General features: G+C 40.3%; 1 protein-coding gene across 2 annotated transcripts in view; it reads right to left on the bottom strand.

Moving 5' to 3' along the window:
* cd276 (CD276 molecule) overlaps positions 1 to 21,488 on the bottom strand; it is a 66,277-nt gene that overhangs the window by 1,592 nt on the left and 43,197 nt on the right. For both annotated transcript variants that reach the window (XM_053337599.1, XM_053337607.1), the window contains exons 5-7: positions 19,191 to 19,328; positions 15,360 to 15,401; positions 10,624 to 10,662 (exon numbers count right to left, since the gene is read on the bottom strand). In XM_053337599.1, coding sequence (XP_053193574.1) covers positions 10,640 to 10,662; positions 15,360 to 15,401; positions 19,191 to 19,328 — 203 coding nt within the window. In that variant the 3' untranslated portion in view covers positions 10,624 to 10,639. The remainder of the gene's footprint in view (positions 1 to 10,623; positions 10,663 to 15,359; positions 15,402 to 19,190; positions 19,329 to 21,488) is intronic.

Here is a 21,488-nt window from a genome sequence, read left to right as displayed (position 1 = left end):
TTAATTATGTCACACATGAAGCTCTCTTACTCGGACATTTTAAAAGCAATACAGTTAGCTATATGCTTGGAGGTTCGACATATGGATACATTATTCAAGTCAGTCGGCTAGATCTGCATATAACTGGGACTCCTAATTGAAAACACTGGACTTGCACATCAGGACAGATCTTTTAATTTCTGTTTCCTGGTGAGATATCCAACATAAATACGACGACACAGACTAATAGTCATGGATATCCTGTTAATTTAGATAGTGTAACTTAAATAGCTTTCACTTTGTGCACCCAGTAAGCAGATGTATTCTCATGTTTGAAGCACTTGCCATGTCTGTCTTCATACTGCATCACAACAAATACAAAAATAGTTCAGTTAGTAAGCTTCCCCTACATCCTAATTGAAACTCATTATTATTCCTTTGTTACAGTTTACACTCAACAGGCTGGTGTGATGTGGATAAAATCCTAAATGAAACCCTGAGGGCATTGCTAACAGTTTCAAAATGTCAAAGCAAAACTGATACAGTTTGTCATTCTAAATTATAGGAATCTTTGCAAATTGCGAAGTTTGCCACAAGGATATCTGTTTTATAGAGCGGTGCTGCATTTAAAATACACTCCATTTGCTCCCTGTCAGAGGGTAATCCAACTTGCCAACTTATCCATCACCCAAATGAACATAACACAATTTTCACACATGCATTTTCTCATCAGATTCAAATCTACCACTGCGTTTCCCCAGAGAAATTTAAGGACTGGTATTTCAAAGAGGATTCATGCTACTTGGTGAGTATGGAGTTCAGGGGTGAAATTAAAGGCCTCTACATTCACCAAAAAAGGGGATTAACATCTACAGCAGAGTAAGAATCTTACACACACACACACACACACACACACACACACACACACACACACACACACACACACACACACACACACATACACACACACCAAGACAAACAAAAACAGAACAAAACAGAGCTATCCACCCTGAGAAGATTTTTTTCTGGGATTGTTAACACTGGCAATCAAAAAGTAAACTCCAATTTAAGTGTTTAACAAGCAGCTTCTCTCTGTCTGAGAATCCAAAGCAGCCATTGGAGGGCAGAATCATTCATCCACTCCAGCACCTGAGACACAAGCTGATGGACAGATTCATTTACAGCAGGTCTATGAGATTGAACACTAATTTACTTGGGCTATCAGAGATTGTTCACGTGAAAGATACAGCAGCACAGTGGATTCAATCTAATGAACCCTTGTGAATCCACACTGTGCCCATTTCTTTCCTCATTTACATTGAAATGTAAGGGCCGTATTTAATTCTCTCAGTTTATATATTTGTGGAGCATCAAACTAAAAAAAACACCAGGCCTGCTGCTTTTTTGACACCAACAAAAACAATGACAATCAGAGCAACTATCAAAGACAAACACCAGGCATGTAACTATGAAAGTAAATGTTTGGGAATAACCTTGGAGAAGAATTTGGGATAATGAGGCAGCAGCTAAACCTTGGTGTAACTGCACTTAAAGATCATTACCAGTGGATCAAACCCACCATGACAATTTCACTGTGCAAGAATGGATAATTATGGAGTGTAATCTATACGACTCAAAGAGGATATACAGATCTGCTTCTGTGGATAGATTTACATTTTAACAAATGTCTTACATGCCTCGATATATAGTAGAGAGCTACAATGAAAACAGGATCCAGTGGGAACTGCAGAACACAAATGGTGGAGTGTGGGATATATTTAAATAGCAGTTAATATCATCGGCGTGGGAAGAAATATAAGAGGGTATTATTATGAAGCTTAACCATGCATGTAAATGCATTGCCTTATACAGTAGTAAACTGAATGGTTTATGCCTTCCAGATAACTTAAGTCAGTTGCATAAACATCAGTGACATTAGATATCGTCATACCTAATTTAAAGTGCATTAGTAAATAATCACATTAAGGGTCCTATTTTAACGATCTATAGCGCGTGGCGCAAGTGCCTTTGGGGCGATCCAAATCCACTTTTTGCTATTTTAACGGCGGAAAAATGGTCACTGTGCCAGGCACATGGTCTAAAAGGGTCAGACTTAAGTTGGACTTAAGTTCCCTCATTAATCATCCAACCAATCAGAGTGTCATCTCCCATTCCCTTTAATATCCAGGAGCGCTGTCACCTTGGCGGATCGTAAGTTTGATGGCGGATTTACCAGGACTGGTCACATGATTTCATTGATCAATTTGTGATTGACTGATTCTGATACATAGTGGCACGTCATTGTGACTTTTAATATGTTGATGTACATCATAATACAAATTCACATTGTGGTCCTTTTATTAGTGATGTTTTGCATGTTTGTGTGCTTCTGCGCGCCCGTGTGTGCATAACAGGCACAGTGCCCGGCTATCTGGGAGTATATATGACTCTTGATGATGCGCCCCTTAAATAACACTGACATATGCGCCAGTGACTTTAGACCTGTTTTTTTTTTTTTGTCAGTAGCGCAATCGCTTTCCTCTGCCTCAAAATAGCAACACGCCACCAATGCGCCTGACCACACCTCATTTTGAAACCAACACGCCCATAGGCGCTCAGACTGGTGCAAGTTCATTTGCTATTTAGACAACTTGGGTGCAGGGCGAGAAAATGACAACTGTGCTGAGGGAAACTAACAAAGACACATGCGCCACTCCCGCCATCCGCTGTGCACCGACCGCAAGATGGGGCCCTACGTCTGACATTAGAGCATCTGGTTTGTATAATGTAGCTAAGAGACATCATATTATAAGACAAACGTATAACAGAACCAATTTTCTGTTAATATGTTTGAAAGCTGGATAATTAAATGAATCATTTTATATTTTGGGAAATATGCTTATTCACCTGCTTGCTGGCAGTTTGATGAGAACATTGATACCACTCTTATGTCTGTATGATAAATATGAAGTTACTGCCAGCACTGGCTAAAACCCTATATTTTGTTTGTGGAAAGTGTTTTAGTTTTACGTGCAGGATATTTTCTAGGCTGACAACGTCTTCCACACTTCCTGGACTCTCTGCTGCTTGCTTGATAACCTCCAGGAAGTTGCTGCAGAAATTGCTGCTGAAATTGTCTGTAAAACCACAAGATGTCGTTTTAACACTTTGGCTTTTTTTAAAACCAGATATAACATGTCAATAAGAGAGTTTTAGAGGTGCTGGTCTGCAGATTGTGTCACCTTTAGAGAGAGCCAGGCTAACTGTTGCCCTATTTCCACTATTTGTACTAAGCTACACTAACTGGCTGTTGGAGGTAGTACCATGTATTGAACAGACATGATACAATGTGTCAATCTTCTAATCAATACTCTGTATAAAAGTAAACAAGCAAATTTCCCAAAAATATTGAACTATTCTTTTAATCATTAGCTTTAGCATGTCTTTCGATAGAGTTAGCTAAGGTTACATGTTTGTTACTGTACCTGCAGGCTGGGGTGACAGTTGTAATTCAGGTAGGTTACAAAGTATGAGAAGAGAGTGAGGTATCTGACAGGTCATCCTGTTATCACTCCACAATTATCCCAAATGCAGCAGCATACATCACATTCTAAAAATCCTACAACTTTATCAGCCTTTTTACTATGGTTGAGGTACTCCACCCTTGACCTCTCTCCAAAAGCAGCTTGCAGCCCCCCTGGTGTTAATTATACGACTCCCCCCCTGCCCGCCCGAAGCCTGGGTGGGACATGGAAGTGCATTAATCTTGATTCCTCACTTCAGTCTAAAGGATCGTTTGAAGAGACTCCTGTGGTGAGCCCCAGAGGCGAGGTGACAGGAGCGAGGTACTGGGAGAAAGGTTTATTGTGTGCTCACACTGGGATGTCTGACACATCAATGGGCAAAAAAATAATTTACTCTATCCCACCTATATATTCTCACTATCACTATCTGGCTGAACATTTAGAGCCACACAGTATGACATGCCAGGTGATCGTCTTCTACATGTGCTGTGATTTATTTGTTTCCTGACGCAGCATGAAGGTGACTGTCACCTGAGCTGAGCTGAGAGAAGGCTGAATGCTGCGATATGTTTACATCTGTGGGTTTACATTCGGACACTTCAGCCTGTCATGGATATGCACAGAGGTCAATGCAGCACTTTGCAGTGACAAGGAAACAGCTATAGTAGATGCAGTTCAGCCATTTTCTTTGGCTACATTCATTTTCAAAAATTGTATGTATGAGTATGATAGTATGAGTATGTAGAGATGCTCCATGATATGTAATTTTCCCCTATTGCTCCTCTCTCCCTCCCCTCTACAGCTAGCTGTCACAGCCTGTAAAATGGAGGAATGGAAATGACAAAGACAATCAGGAAATTCCTATAAAAACAGCACAGACTGGAGACAACAGTGAAAAATGTGATATAAAGTGGCCTGAATATACAGATAATTTGAGATAATGTCCAACCAGAGCAAATGAGAGTGAAAATGGGTTATCATTTTTGACTGATTATGTGAAATATTATTAGGTTGAATATTCACATTCTGCACCGACTATACATCTACTTCTACAGTTTTAACAGTTACTTAGCATGCAGAGACATACATGTTTAAGCTCCCTCTATATGATCCTATGCAAGTTCTCCTGTTTCACAATAATGTGTGTGCACACTTCAGAAAGCTGCACATAAAAGTCATCTTGCCGCTCAATAGGCGACATGTTTTGCATATTGCCGTCACAGTGGGGGGCCTGTTCAGTATTTAGGTTTCTGCCATCTGTAAATTATCTGGTGCAGAAACAGTATTCTCTTTGATAGCCATCCTTTGCAAACAATAGGCAGAGATTCCTTTAGAAAAAAAACAACACTGTGACAACACTAATCAGGGTTTAAGAACTGTATGCCAGGCATTGCTGGTTGCTGTCAAAGGAAGATTTGGAATATACAGAGTTCCTAGAGGGAGACTCAAATATCATGTTGCCAAGAAGAATAACAGCAGAGAAAGTCAGATTTGATGACTGAGAAAGAGTCTTTTTACATCAACGTATAGTGCTTAAGACATGTTTGACAGATAGGGAGACTGACAGTGGGCACCTTGAGTGAGGGATATTAAGTGATGCTAATATGCTATGACAAAGGCCATGGCCGGGTGATCATACACAGAGCAAACCATGTCATCACCATGGAGATCTCAATTGCTTACGACAACAAAGCAAAAACACACATATGCTGCATTAACTTTACAGTGAGGTCACAGATGTTGCTGGGTGTGCTTGCTTCTGAATTTATCATTTAACAGTATTGCAGGTTATCATGCAGACTGTAGATCCACTGCAGCCTTTTGATTATTATATTTCAGTTTTTACCGTTCTGAAGCCTCTTACAATTGCATTAGATAATATAAATTTCTGTGTGCACATAATATCAATTTTAATTATTGGGATAATCACTTTGAATTAAGTAGAAACAATAAATAAAAATGTATTTTGCTTGTAACTACCCATTTTTCACTATGCTTTGTTTTATTATATATACATTGACAGCATATGTCAGCATCACAATGTCCCAGCGGTCTGTATCCATGCGTGCACTTCCTTTTGTGTGTATTTTTCAACATCACCACACCGTTGATCTTGTACACAGTCTGTCATCTGCATTATGAGTAATCTATGGTAGTTAATTGAGCCCAGAGGCAGTTGGTTTCAATGACGGCTCCTGTGCTTTTCTAGCAAAAAACAGGAGAGAAAGATCTCTCTGGAGAAGGCAGCTCTCTGTCGAGAGGCAAACAGAGCAGAACTCCTGCCGTGTTCATTAGCTCTCATTGATCAGTAATTCAGTCGCTGTGCTACTCCTACCACAGCTCTCATATTAAAAGTTTCATGTCCTGAAAATGAATATAAAGGTAAAGAAAGTGTAGCCAGCACAGCATTTTCCTTGAGATGTTTTATTTTTTACTGCACTATTTTGATGTGAATGGATGTTTGCCAAGGTTTTCAACAATATGCAGATATTGCTATGCAGTGCACTTGCCCATTCCACAGTTTTTCAGTATCAATATGAGCTACTATAAGCGGTTATTGGCTTCCCTCAGTGGCTATCATCACAGCAGCCTACTCCATCACAGGAGATGTACTGTAGAATGAGGCTGCGAGGTATAAAAATGCTGATAAATGGCTGAGACAAAAGCATAAATAATGCAGAGATCAGAGATACAGAGTAGTGAGTCAAACTCCACTTTGAGACACCCTACACCTCCCTGGAGAGAGTCTAACGCAAGTGTCCTGTCTGACATCATCAGTATCTGCCAGGCCTCACCTGCCAAATACAACGGAGAGGGACTGGAGGAGCTTCCCTCCATATATCCTAGCCCCTCTTTCCTCTTCCTACCATCTAAATCTAATCATCAGAGAGCTCAAACCAAATGCTGCCTGTTCATCCCATCTAATTCACCTGGCTGCAGCAGGCTTTTAAAAGACACTTAGAATAGTTTTCTCCTTTTAGATTACACTCTATTTTACCCCTTTTATCTCTTTCCCACCCTTTTAAGAAAGGACACTTCATATACGGTCTGTACTTAAAAAACCATGACAGAGTAAACCCTCAGCTTGTGTAGCGAAAAAGTATAAAAATGAGATATATTCTAAGCATGACAGTCCAGAGTTTAAGTGAATATATAGGGGTGAATTAAATCAATATTTCTCAACTCTGCTGAAGGAGTGGGGAAAGGGCCATTATGTAGCACTAATTGCACCTATAGGGCCTCTCTTGAAAAAAAAAAAAAAAAAAGTAATCTGCTTTCTCATTGGAATTCATCGAAAGTCCTCAGGTAGATGACCGGGACCATCCATGCTGCTCCTCATTTCACTCAGTTTTCTTTATTCCCTTCATGTCTGCCTTTGAATATGTATTCTATTCTCATTTGCAGCCATCTCCGACTAGGCCAAGGTCCTGCACAATACCATTCCTTATTTCCCCTTAACACATACAAAAGAGCAAAAAAAAGGATCAGTGCATATTATGAACACAGGTATAGCAAACCAATGTAGAATTTCACCTGGAAAGTTGTGTAGTTGTGTAGTTTCTTTTGACAATGTTACTTCTGAGATACCATTTTTTATGCCAGTGGAGTCGGCTGTGTGATGTGATGCATTTGACTCAACCGCCCAAAGAACAATAATACTGATATTCAGCATTTATTCAAGTGTAACTGGAGCCAGTGTATGTATGAACACTATACGACTATCAGTGTGTACAGCATGGACAAATACAAAGTGGGAACTGAAGACTAAAAAGCAAGATAACTTTCATTCGGCTCAGTGGAACACAGGTAGTGGATTTTGACCTCATTTATGACATTGATTTTTAGATTAAGGACTTAACTAATCACCTCACTATAAAAAAAAGGGAAGATATACTTAGAAAATGTAAAACCTCTTAATTTACTGCTTGCTTATAGAAGTTTACGACTGAAGGCAACCTTCGGAAAATTTCTCAGCCTTAAATGCAAAATCCACGGAACGCTTCTACTATTGTCTAAGTTTCCAAAAACCAAGTAAGTAATATTTATGATGAAACACTGCAAGCCAGAGCCATGTACAATGACAACAAAGCAGTGTGCAAAATATCGAGTGTGCTGCAGATAGCCATTTACTATGCTATCTGTGCTTGGCTGCTAGTAATGAAACAATAAAAGTTAGAGTGGAGAAACATAAGTCACGAATGAACACATGTATTGATAAGGCAAAGGTTTATGAAAACAAAGTGCCCCCTGACTCTGAAATGAGTTAATTAAATGCAGAGCCTTGCTTTATTAAATAAGATATGCTGCACTCTGCATAAATGCATTAATCGATAGCAAAACTGCCACACAAATATTAGAATAATTGATCGAGGATGATTCAGCAGTGGAGAGGTCTAGGGGCTCGCAGGATATTACCTAGCAATAACAGTCTTGGTGAAGGTCAGTGGATACTACAGTAATGACAAATGTCCTTTCTTTGACTCCTACTGGCCAGACTTTATTTTGGCTAGTTACAGGAAATTACTTTCTGCACCTTCCATCATCTTCTACTTGCTCTGTATGCTGCGGCTTTATGGCAATGACGAATCAGAGTATAATAAAAACAAGCTGTAACTGTCCAACCTTGTAATAAAAAGTATTCACACAACTGATGCCAAACTGCTGGTTATTAAAGTAAGAGTTAGGAGCACAGTGAAGAACAAATACGGTGTAGGTCCACAGTATGCTAACATGAGATCGTTGTGAAATGAGTGTGACTCATAGTCGACTGAGCAGTATCCTCATCCTCACGTCTATTTTTCTCCACCTCTTCTGAAATAGATGTGTGCATCTACTGTACACACATGCACACCAACTACACACAGTTTATCAAATCTGTTCTGTGTGAGGGCTAATGCTAACTCCTAAAAATATCAAGTACAGGGTTCCCTTATTAGCCTAATAAACTCTAAACAGCAGGAAACATTCACCATAATCAATCTATGTCTAATTTTCTGAGAAAAGGCAGACCAGCTACACTGCTGTTATCAGTCTAGCACCATGGTGACAAAAACACCAAACAATATTTATCAAATCAAAACTGATGGACAGATTCTAAAATGTCTCCAGACATGTTAGCATCCAATGTCACAACAAAGATAAAATGTTTTATTTTTTCCACCTATTCCACCACCTCCAGCTCTGAAAACAAAAATGTCCTCTACCATTACAACTTGTGTCCTCTGTTGCTTACAGTACTGTAGCTTTCCCTGAATAGCTCCAATGTTCAGGGCTTTCCTGGCCCATAAAGGTTTAGGTCCAGGGAGTGAGATGGTGCTAAATACAGGTTGGCCACGGCTGAGTGAACATGGGTCCAGTCCTGGGAGTGTACCATTCCTCACACTAAGGGCCACAGACACTGTCAGCATCCTGGTTCCCATCTCTATCAGAAATGTGTGCCTACCTACCATTACATTACTGCTGCTGTCCCAGGTACAGGTCACAAACAGGGAATACAAACATAAAGTCACCCCTTAGTCTGACACAAGTGGACTACTAGGAAAAAAAGACATTACAAAAAGACACCAGCATCCTTTCTCTCTGCGAAACAACTAGTTATCTAATGCTCAAACATTATCAAGAAAAGGCTGTTATTGCCACTTCAGCATGAGGAAGTGTCAGCACAAGTATGATGCCCTCAATCAGATGATGACGCTGGAAGTCTAGCTATTTTGAAATATATTAACATAACATAACAGACCCAGGAGACTTCAATAAACTATTAGTTGTGCATTGATAGATGAACAAAGTCAAAAAGTATAAATATTCTGGTCCCCAAAGAACCACATAAAATGTACTTCCAGCAGCAGTGCAGTAATGTACCAAGGGCAGACTACTAAGAGTGGAAACTGATCAGTAATGGGAACATAACACAATGCTGATCGGCTAATGCTAGAGAGGTTTCTAAACTGTTGCTCTGCAAAGGCGTCAACCCCCTCAGTCAGATTATCACATAGAGCAACTATGGGAACTGTTTATGTTATCAGTGCCACTTCCACCTCCTCATGTGTCCAGCGGGAGTCAACATACAGAGAGTGAGATGCAGTGAAATCAGAAGTGAGAAGAAAGGAAACATATTCAATAGGGCAATTCCAGACTTTGTCCCCATAACGCCCACAAGCAATACCTCCAATTCTTAGATTACATAACAATTCTCCACATGTCCTACAGGGAGAATCCAGTTACTAATCTGTTTGTCTATGTTCCCAGTTATCAGCACTTCCCTCTGCCAGCTGGTTCATCTGGGTCATCTACTAATCCAGAACAGACCACAGTTCAAAACAGTTACGGTACCGGTATCCATAAATCATACATCTCATTTCTCTGTAGCCATTTCTTTTATGCATGCACAAAATCATGCTATAAATATGTGCTCTGTGTTGCCATTCTATGAGACATTCTCTGCTAATTATGTGACTACAGATGGATCATACAGTGTGTGGACAGCTCATCAAAATTAATGAAACATCTCCATTTTCTCTACCTTTTCCACCTCCGATAATGAGTATAGTTGAATGATGTTTTCTTTTGTAAACACAGGTAATGTTCAAGATTGGCCTTAGATCCAAAAAAAGCAGTGACACATGGCGTTAATGTAGCGAAATGATCCTATTAACCTCATTCTGTAAGGCTTGTTAAGGTAAACATCAAAATGGTTTGCTGCATCTTCTCACAACATAAAAATTGGCAGAAAAACATGATGGCGAAAGCGAATATACATAGCTTTCAGACAGAAAGAGGGAGACAGACTGTATGACTCACACCTTAGATGTTTACCATTAATCAGACCTTTACAGTGGCTTTGAGTCGGCCAGGAAATGTTTTGTTTGCATGCCAGATAAAATGAAACAGATTTGTCATATCAGTGTGTGACCCTGTGATTCCTAAAATCAAAATGTCAAGACTTCTCATATTCCCGACTGTCTGCTGAATTAATGCAGCCTAGCCTCATTACAGCAGCACTTACCCATAGCCTCCAGAGACAATGTGTCCTCCAGAGGTTTACTGCTGAGAATACAAAGCAATTGCACTAAGGGTGACACCTGATCAACACACACAGATGCACTTAAATCAGACTCACCTTTATTTTTTTGGCCTTAGCTCTTCAGTGGTGTCATGGCTAAAGAAAAGAGAAAAAAAAACAAGGATGAATACTTACAACAACACAAGAGACTGTATGTGAATGAAACTACAGTGCAGTGGTCACGTCAGCATTATTGTAACTTTCATGTCTATTGTCTTATGGACTGAAGTGTTATCACAAGCTGCATAGTTGTTATCGTGTACCCTCCTCCTTCGGTCCCCCTCTTCCTCCTCTGCTCCATCTCTGTGCACCAACCTTGCCATGGCTAACAGGAAGCAGAGGGCACAGCGCTTTATTTAATTAGTCACAGCAGCTGAGTGCTCATGTGGAACCAAACAGGGGAGGCAGATTGGGGTAGTGAGATGGATAGGCACTCTCCCACCGGGCCTTGGCTGTGCTGTCAGAGGAGCGTAGATTACATGACAGAAGGGGGAATGGAGGGGGAGTAGATGGCATGAGGATGTAAATGGCATCTGTACAGGGGGATTCATCCCAGGAAAAGATTGCCTTCACTCTTCACCGGTACCTCTTTCCTTTCTCAAAAGCTTTCTTTACACTTACTTTTGTCTCCTATGCAAACCAGCTATGGGACTGACCTGTCATCGTGATGCAAAGCGCTTAGTGGTATGGCTGCTTTTATTAACTGTGACAACACTCATTATTCCAAATGATTTAGAAGCTGCTATTCTTCTTCCATCTACTCTGACAATAATCTTGTGGCCTTTTCCTAACGGACCAGAGCAGATAAACTCTGAGACGTCGCAGAAGTAGCTCGGTGTGCAGCACATCGTTGATGATTTGCTCCCCAGATTAAAGACAAACAAAGTACGAAAGTTTCTTTAACAACTGACAATCACCTTTTTGTAATGCAATATCTTCTCATTTTGGAGGTATGGAATGTGTAGAAATAACGAGGAGGAAAATTCAGGCAATTTCTATTAGCACATAATTAGAGGATTTGGTCTAATGTGAAATCTATATGATTCATGTGATAAGAGGTTTATAATTCCCATTATTATCCAACCAGTGTTACTTGGCCTTCAACACCAAAAACAGGATTTCTCAGGTTCCTCCTTGGAGAAAACACATTAGTAAACATGTAGCTAACTGTATGGTGCTGAACCCGCATGGAACACGAGTGCAGCACTTGAATAATGTGTGCGCAGCTACTAAGCAATGGTGTGCAGGGAGCTCTTTTAATTAGCGCTCTTGAAGTTATCCAGTGACCCACATCTAATAATGAAGGCATCTTGAATGTTCTATTTACATATCTTTAGCTGGTAATGTGTGACCGTTGGGAGAGCCCAGTGGTTGAGTATGTGGTGCCAGTGAAAGGGAGGGCACGCCTGGGGCTGTTTTCCAAGCCCCTAACTGTAACTGTAGCAATGTGGAGTGGTAAGTCTGTGACCTGCAGGTCTGTCAAACTATGTTATGTTATGTTATAAGAATACAGTATGTAACTTTTTAATAAGCTATGGACTTGTAATGCTGCATATTTCAAGACTCCAGTTTATTATTGAAACCCAGGTTAAGAGATTTGCAACCACTTTCATTTGTGGAATAGATCTGGTTTGACTTAAGGTCACATTTTGGCTACATTCAAGACTGAGGAACTTTCCACTTTATACAAAACCAACTTGATATGAATTTCTTCTCTGTCATTCCTTGTTGGCCTGCTGTAATCCAATTCACTACAGTACAATGCAGTTTTTATGATTAGACAGACAATTGCCTATCTGTAGTGAAACAGACTGCATGTATCATGGATTATATTCCCTGAGGCAATGAAAAACATGTTATTCCGAAAAACATAAAGCCACTCTCCCTATAGAAATATTTAAACACCTTCAATAATTTGCTGAGGCTGCACTTTCATTCCCACGAGAAACATAAGGTGAATACTATGCTCCTCATGCATTAAGGTGTTGTACTTTGACTGCTATATGAATAACTCAATAGACAGGACAGAGGGGGGATTATAATAAGCACAGAGGTGACTTTGACTCTGATACAGCTGTCCTTGTTTCTGTCTGTCTGCTTGAGAGTCACCTTTACACAGCCTTAGCTAGCTAGCTTCTTAAAATCAACACAACATTCAGGGTGTTGAGATACCATGCTCAAGCTTTAATATGATTTTAGAAACTGTCGTCCATCGTTCAGCGGCAGGCTTGGCATGGGGGAGTAAGAAGTGAGTGGAGGATGGGGCTTCTCAGCCCCCTCAGCTATATAAAGCAGGATATTCCCTAACCCTCCACCTTCACGGGACCTTTCCTCAGTTTAGAAGGGTTAATACAGCCATTTTTCACATGGAGCTCCCATTTCAGAGTGTGTTTCAAATTGTTCTTTCCAACGATTCTTTGTCTATGAAAGAACTGGGTCACTGACTAACACTCTCTTTCAGGCCTTACTGCTTAGGCCTGACTCCTTGGAGTCCAGGATTTAGGGAGACAGGGGCTAGTGTATGCGAACTGTAGCCAGTTTCTGACAGGAGGAGCTACACTTGCGTGACTGCAGCCCCCTCTAAACAGCACATCACACTCAGATAACTGAACACATTTCAGAGAGGGGGCACTGTATGCACTGCACATCTCTGTGGATGAACATCTGTATATAGTGGTGCACGTGGGCATGCACAGCTCTTTGCATGAGTGTGCACATGTAGCAGACCTGTGTGGGTTTGTGTGTGTGTGAAGGGAGTGCTTTTGGCTTTACCACCTGAAAATAGATCCAGAATTTGAGCTGCACTGTTTGTTAAACATTATTTGCCTCTGCTATAAAAGCAACAAAGGGATCCTACCCCATTGCAAATGAATGAGCCCAGGTCCCTAGTTATCACTGGTTATTGTTCCAATCAGGCTGGCTTTGAAAGGGGAGGCACGCTCTCCTTTGGACAGCTCATTAAGATAACACACAAACGTGGCTCCCCATCATCCTGGGTTTATTAAAGTGGGGCTCATTTCAGCTCCTTTGTCTCATGCAGGAACCTCTGCCTTTGTCAGCGCAATTGAAGCCAGATGGCAAAACAAAGCTGCCTGTCTGGAGTGCATACAGAGTGATCTCAGAAGGCAGAGCCATTAGCTTGACTTCACCAGCTCACCGCCCACAACGTCCACCTGGATCAACCAGGTGCACGGACAATGACGATAGGGAGCGAGAGCAAGGGTGGCTGCAAGATGCTGTCTTGTCTCTGGATTGTAGGCATACTCAAATCTCCAAACTCTATTCTCCTTTGCCCAACCCCTTTAGCTTAAGCTGAACTATTCAGTCTAGCTAGTTGTGGGATGGCTGACGCTGCTCCTGGCTGCACAGATCTCTCTGAAACATTTATGAGAGAGGCATTAGAGAATAAAAGTCATTGTCCCCCTTTCACTCAGAAACTCTCCTTCACCTCTCAGCTTATTAAAATCACATGGTATTAACTTTACCGTTCACAGAAAGGCTAAATAATTCAATCAGACTAAAGAAGGAGTCAAATGAATAACTCTAATGACATTAACGCTTGAGGGAGAACTGCTCAGGACTGTGAGGGGTATAGTCACTGAGGCTGGGCAAGCAGAGGAAGCTTGCGCTGCTTGCTAATGGCAAAATTAATTCTGGACTCATAAGGTCACACTCATACTAAGTAAAATATCACATCACTCTCATCACAGAAGACGTTGCACACATAAAATATTTTGCCCTGATTTAGTAACACTATTGAAAATGAAGAGATAAACACTGAGCAAAATGTATAACTTATTTACACTGTAAAGCTTCTTGATACTCAAAATCCTGGATTTATGACTGAATAAGCATTAATTGAGTTCATGGCCTTGTCATCAACTCCTAAAAATGTTTAGCTGCTTCCCTGCTGTTTTAATACATACAAATGTCCATCTTTATTTCTTCCTTTAAAGACTCAGTTTTAAACAATTATGAAATGTTTCAAGAACTTAAATTTGTAAATCTGGAACATCGCTGCACTATTCATCATAAAAATTCAAAGTGATGTATTCCATATGACAACAGTATTTATAACACATTTCAGCCAGTACAAAATCCATCAGGCTTGATAAAGAGGATCATTTGAGAGCAGGAAACAGCAGCACTACTGTAGGCATTTTGCGGAACTTGGAACTCGTGAAACTTGTTACCATTAAATTTATAGACAAGATAGATTTTACTGTTATAGCTGTAGCTTTGGGGGAACGTATAATGTAAAACAGCTTGTTGGCTTCACTAAATTAGTGCGCCTGTCTCCGTCTCTCTTCCTTAAACACACATATGCACACACACACACACACACACACAGTAGAGTTTGGATTTGGTTCCAGTTTTCATTTTTTACGTGCATTCATGCTTCATCTGCGCTCGCACACACACAAACTTAACTTTCATTTACTTGTTTTGTTGAGTCCTTACCACCTACACTCAACTGTAGGCACATTTTTGTGTTTTTAAATATTTTTGTCACCACAATGTCATATGAGAGCAAATACAATTCTATTTAATGCTATAATTCTATACAGAGCTTTCATTCTCTATTTGTTTTCAATGGCTGAGATTTACTATTGCGTGTTCTTAAACCCTTTCAATGATTACACAGTTTAGAGTGCTGAATGAATAAGATTACATATCGCTGATTCCTGACCAGCAAGTGCCACATGCACCTGTGCAGCAGTGCCAGCTAAAACATGCAGCAGATCCCTGAGGCACACAGAGGCTGAGGATTGACCAGGTGTGGATTGGCTGACCTGTCTTTGACTCCTCTTCTTCCAGCTCCTTGGCTTCTTCAGCTGTGGGAAGACAGAGAAGCCATTATCAGTGGGAGCCACAGTACAAAGGCGGGCACACAATGCAGTCACTTCATCACAAGCCTATGGTGAGCTGATCCTTCACAGCTCAAGGGACAAGCTGTGATGAGAGCCCCTATATGCCGATGAAGCGCTGCACGCCCCATCACATCATACACACACACACACACACATACATACATACATGGACAGCCATACCCACCCTTAACCTCCAATCCAGTCCTCTCACAAAGACAGTAATCACATTAGGCTTTAGTTGCTGGCTCTCTGAAAAGCCACTGTCAACAGAGTTAAGGAGGCAACCCTGTGACAGCTGTCACACTTGCGTACACACGAGGCATGCATGTGCACGTGTGTGCACATATATACAGGCTACGAAATAGGCCTAGGGCAGACTATGCAAATGACTGATATCAATTCTATGACACAATTACCATTGCAATTGGGCTTGAGATGGACTATTCAGTGTCTGATACATGAGATTAAACTTATAATTGGACGAAATTAAATGTCAAGGAAACACAATTCATTTGTTTATATTCTTGTACATTTGCCAGATTTTCCTTGACTTTGACAGCAGAGAATATAATCCTCTGGGGAAATTAAGCAAAATCCTTATTATTACAGCAGCAGAACGTGCAGAGTTTCCAGATTCAAACAGCCTGCATATAAGTCTGCCCACACCACATTCTTTAGTTGCTCTTCCTCTGTGTTATGTCCAGATGTATAAAAAACACTTGCACTGTAAATGCTGACACGTAACTACAACCATTTTTATTAGTCAATCAAAGATATGGCTTTGGTCATTCAACTATATGTCTAAAATACTTGTTTAGGTTAAGTGTGAGAGTAAAATCCATGAAAGCACCTTGAAAATAACATCATCAGTGTGATCCACTATACCTTCACCACTTCATTCAACACCTCAATATCAACCAATAGTCCTAGCACTAAAGCAGCGATGGAAATACTTTGGGGGACAAGTCTTTGATAGGAGAGTGAGGCTCATTTAAAGGCACCTTAAAGTCAGGATGAAGTCGAGGGCATCCACAGGACAGCGAGTGAGAACTACTTCACTTGTACGTTGAAAGTGTTACAATTTTATGCCCCCATTGGCTGCCTCCCAAATGTGTAGGGGTAAAAAGAAGGGTAGTTATGGCTTAAGCGCAAAGTCTGGACAAACCGCATAATAAATGAGAGAGTCAGGGGACAGAAACAACAGTTCACTGGAGCCAAAAGAGTGTTACAGTTCACCTCATCGCCCTCTCTTCTGCCTCTGTGTTTCCCTTACACAGAAATGGTGCAGCCCTGCTACTGAATCTCTTCAAACACTGCTATGACTTCAGAAGTGTTGCAACTGTAAGCTAAAGTAAATGGTCCCAGTTAGAAAACCTGCATCACTATAAATAAACCAATTAGCTGGCCTAACTAATTCATTCTTGCATCCACGGAACAGTAGTTTTTTTTTTATGTTCTAATACTTTTGTGCATATTAGGACATAAGGCTTAATGACAGCAGAGTTTTCTCTCCCTTTGACGATCAACCCTTAATGACATTTAACACACACAAAAAGGCTTTCTCTTGCCCACATTTTGATCAATGATTCCATATACTGTTTTTATGAACAGTGTCTACATAGAATATAGGGGAGTAAAATACATTTATCTGTCTGTTATTTCATGTTAGTCACATGCAAAGATTGATGATCAATACCAGTAAACCTGAGGGTAAAACCCTGTGAAGCATGTGCACCAATGTTGTAAAAACCCCCTAGGGGGGAAAGGCAAGGCAAGGCAGTTTTATTTATATAGCAACTCAATGTGCTTTACATAAAACAGAAAAACATGCAATTTGAGAAACATTAAAACATACAATTATCCCCCCACCCCCCACACTAATAATAAAAACAAAGTACAGAAACATAGAAAGAGAGAAATAAAATGCTAGAATAGAGCATTAAATATAAGATTGCAGCATAAAATAATGATTTGCTTTAAAATCATTAAAAGGACATAGAGTGCAAATGAAAGATTCAAATGTAAAGTGCTTTAAAAGAGCTCAATCATAAGCACACTGATTCCCTCATGACTTTCATCCATCACACAGGAGAGATGTGTCCCATGTCACCTACACGCGATCTCCCAGAGTAGGTCTGATTAAATCATATGCTTATCTAAATGTAAAATGAGCGCTGGAGACATGGAACTGTGGGCCTGGATCGGTCATTGAAAGCAAATATTAGATGCATAGTCACAGATATTACATTATGTAAAGAAGGGCAGAAAAGAGGGATGAAGGGAAAAAATATCAAAGAGAACAGAACCATGCTGGTGTTGAGATACAACGCTACACCTGGGATTGAGCTTTCATTTCCAGCTACAGTACCAGTGCTCTGCTCCGTTACGGTACACATTCTGCTGCACCACATACATTATGACAGGGAAGAAAAATGACTTACTCACTTCTCCACTTTTACTGACCTTTGCACCCTCACTACCCAGACACGGTAAAGAGAGAGTCAACTTCAATCTTGCCATACCCAGGAACACCATTAAAAGATAAGACAACCACAATTAGGCTGCACTTCTCTGCTTCCTGCCCTCCGCACAGCTCTGTATATGTGCATAGGAGTCCTATTTTAAGCCCCTCCACATCTATATTCATACTGTATCATTCTATCAGGACTATAAGAGTCTGTATGATATGTGAATAAGCCAGCGCTCCCGCTCTTCAGGTTCATACTTGGAAAACACCCAAGATTGCAGAAACATCGCTGGCAGGGGACAGAATAAGGCTTAACATTTCAATAAGGTGGACAGTAGATGACCATATAATCAATCCCGCCTTCGGTGTAAGGGCTGCAGGCATACATGCAGCTCCTTATCCTGCCCACTAAAGAAAGGGGCCCCACAACTGTAGGAGCCCTTTGCCCGTGGGAGGAACTGCATTATATTTCCCTCTTTCCATTTCATTTGATTTCATATGTTCCATGGAGCTATTTACTCTTTTCTCTGAGTCTGTGTCACTTCCATATTTATTTTTAAACCTCTGGGCCCTGGTGCAGACACTGGCTGACCTTTATTTAAATGTCTCCTCCACTCTTAGTGGATCTCATTACAGCAGAGCTGGTGGCTTTGCACTATCTATCTCATTCCAAAACTTTTTCTCTTTGCACTTGCGGCGATCCTCAGCTATTCCGCAGCGCTAATTACTGGACCCGAGTAATGATGTTCCTCTCCACCGAAGATATGCGTCCCACCATCCGAGATCCTGCCTAAACGCATTAAGCAGAACTCCCTCTGGATTCTGAAAGTTCCTTGAGCGGTTAACATCTCATCATCACTTTCTGCTCTATCTCTCTCTGCCTTGTTGTGCCTCCCACATGATCTAGGCAACACGTCGCAATTATGCGCATCACACTGGCCCACTATGTGAAGAGTTTAAGGAGTCATTCTGCATTTTAATGAAGGCCCTGTGAAGGGTTGAAAGGGCCTGGAAGTATGATAGGTTGGCATCCATTATTCAGCGAGCCCTTGAACTGTGTGTGTAATCATTTCATTACTCTGTTGATTTTGACATATGTTGCCACTGCAGTGAGATTCTAATTTCATATTCCCCCTTAATGTAGGTAAGACAAACCAAAAACATGCTTTTATCTAACCTCAAGGGTAAAGCATGGATATCCATTATCATCATTGTACTCATGGTGAGAATATACACCGGTGTTAAATGTGCAGAGATGAACCTCCTCTTTTGTCCATTCCCCCTACCTTCTCTCCTGGCCTCCTCACAGCTCTCCTTGATCTTCCTTCGGCAGACAGCAGCCAGGGCAATGAGCAGCACCAGCAGACACACAGCCAGGCCAACAGTTACCCACAGAGCCACCGGGGGGAAGGCAATGTTCTGACCTGAAGCAAAGGGCACAGCGAGAGAGAGGACAGAGAAGGGAGAGCATCATTATTCACTCTTGCAGAGCTAAAATAAGAGTGCAACTGTCACCTCTGTATCCATCACAATTTCTCTACCATATGACAATATGTTGTTAGTGTTCCTTGTCATAAAAACCCTTAAATTACCCAGACAACAGAACTACTAAAGCACATAATGGCAAAGGCAATGGTTATTTATAATCATCATTTCTGTCATCATCATTGGCTTTGTCATGTCATCTCTGTATTAGGTTTGACTTTCAGAAAAAGTGGAGCTATTTTGAGGCAACAGAAATGAACCTTTCCCTTATATGAACTGAGTTAGAGCTTCTTCAGAACTTCTTTTGAGTCTTTTAATTGAGTCTAGATGGCAGACAGCTTAACACAGTATTCATTTTGTTGATGAATAATTTTATGTCATGGTTTTCATCAACAATCGCAGTCTTGTACTGATTACAAAAGTCACTGACCCAGAGTTGCTAATCTTAGATCATAAATTAAAAGTTATCAGATTAAAACATACTGTATATATAACAAACTAAATAATACACGTCTGAAGAAATGTTTACATTCAGCTTTCAGTACCACAATGATCTCTCAAAAACAAATAATGTTAAACGTTGTGTTCATGTTAACTTAATGTTACTGCTACTTAGGCTAATGTTGGACAGTAGAAAGGAGCAGAGACAGCTTGGAGTTGTGTGTGTGTATATATATGTATATGAGTGAGAGAGGGAGAGAAAAAGCAGAACTTGATTTTTCCCCTTATTCAAAGTCACAGATACAAAAGACCTCTGATGACAAGGATGGTTCACTGAGTACAAATAAAGCGAGTGCATCCCTGCAGAATATTTCAACAGCCCTTCTGAGTTCTTCTAAGAACAACATACCAAGCAGAGGGGCATATCAAAATGGATTGGGTGCACAGGATTACTAGTCACAACAACTGAAGATGAGGTCTTTGTTCTGATGGTGGAGACAGTAAAATATATCTAATTATTCAGGGACAGTAGGCCTGATATTCACTGGTGTTATTTTATTATTGTATAAGATGGTCTTTTGTAAAAATGTGAGGTCATATACTTGTTTCTTTTTTGTTTTATTTATATGTGATTGTAAATTAAATAAAGACGTTTCCTGTCATAAAAGTTAAAATTATGTCTGTATTCTGTGTATGTTCAAAGCTTAATATCATTCCATAATAACAGGTAAATAGGTCTAGATGTTTCCCCCAAGAGGCTATAATGAGTGCGTGGAGGAATCTGTGTCTACACAGAAAATTAGAAGGAAATTCTAGAGAGATGTTTAAATAATGCATTACACTTTAACTAAACCTGTTATCTTATTCAACTAAAATGTATGATATTCAGTCAATTTAAACTAGACTATAACTGAAACAATTCACATGACTAAAATATGACTAATACTAAAAGGCATTTTAGTCAGAAGACTATGACTTAATCAACATTTGATGCCAAAAATAAAACTGGCTTACCAGTTGCACAAGACTCAAGCAGTACTAGCACAGCATTCAGAAGATGTTGGGGATAATTAGCCTACACCCTGAAGTTGTGATGGTTTTGCTTTAACATTATAAACATGCTGACAGTTGTCATACATACTTGGTGAAATATTTTACGTCAGCAATTGGCCCAAATGGGCATTATTTGTACAAACTGACCACATTTTGGAAATGTAAGTGACATATGAAAAGTGATTACAACCGCTTTTAGCCATGCATACCAGTCTACCTTGTGGTCCGACAAAAATACCAAGATTAAAGAACCCGTCATGATGGATCAGAATGCCGAACATGACGTAATTTCCCTGGCAACTCTGAGCGTAAACCAATCATTGCTTGTTAACGTAAAATGCATCGCCACCAATGTGCCAGCGTGGGAATGTCATACCAGACACCAGATTTATGTGATAGGCTTAATCTGCATTGTGTAAAACCTATATAGATAGTATCACTAAATAGAATGTAAAAAAGTACAGTGATAACATATCTTTCTACTTAAATCATTTTGAGACAATTAGACATCATAGTGAGTGACAGTATCTTGGCAGAAAGCAAACTATTGAGAAGAAATAACTGGTCAGCAGGACACACATGATACCAGAGGCTCAGTCAGATTT

Source organism: Scomber japonicus, chromosome 1, assembly GCF_027409825.1.
Source record: "Scomber japonicus isolate fScoJap1 chromosome 1, fScoJap1.pri, whole genome shotgun sequence".
In the NCBI taxonomy this organism is placed as follows: domain Eukaryota; kingdom Metazoa; phylum Chordata; class Actinopteri; order Scombriformes; family Scombridae; genus Scomber; species Scomber japonicus.
This window is presented reverse-complemented; position numbering and strand designations above follow the sequence as displayed.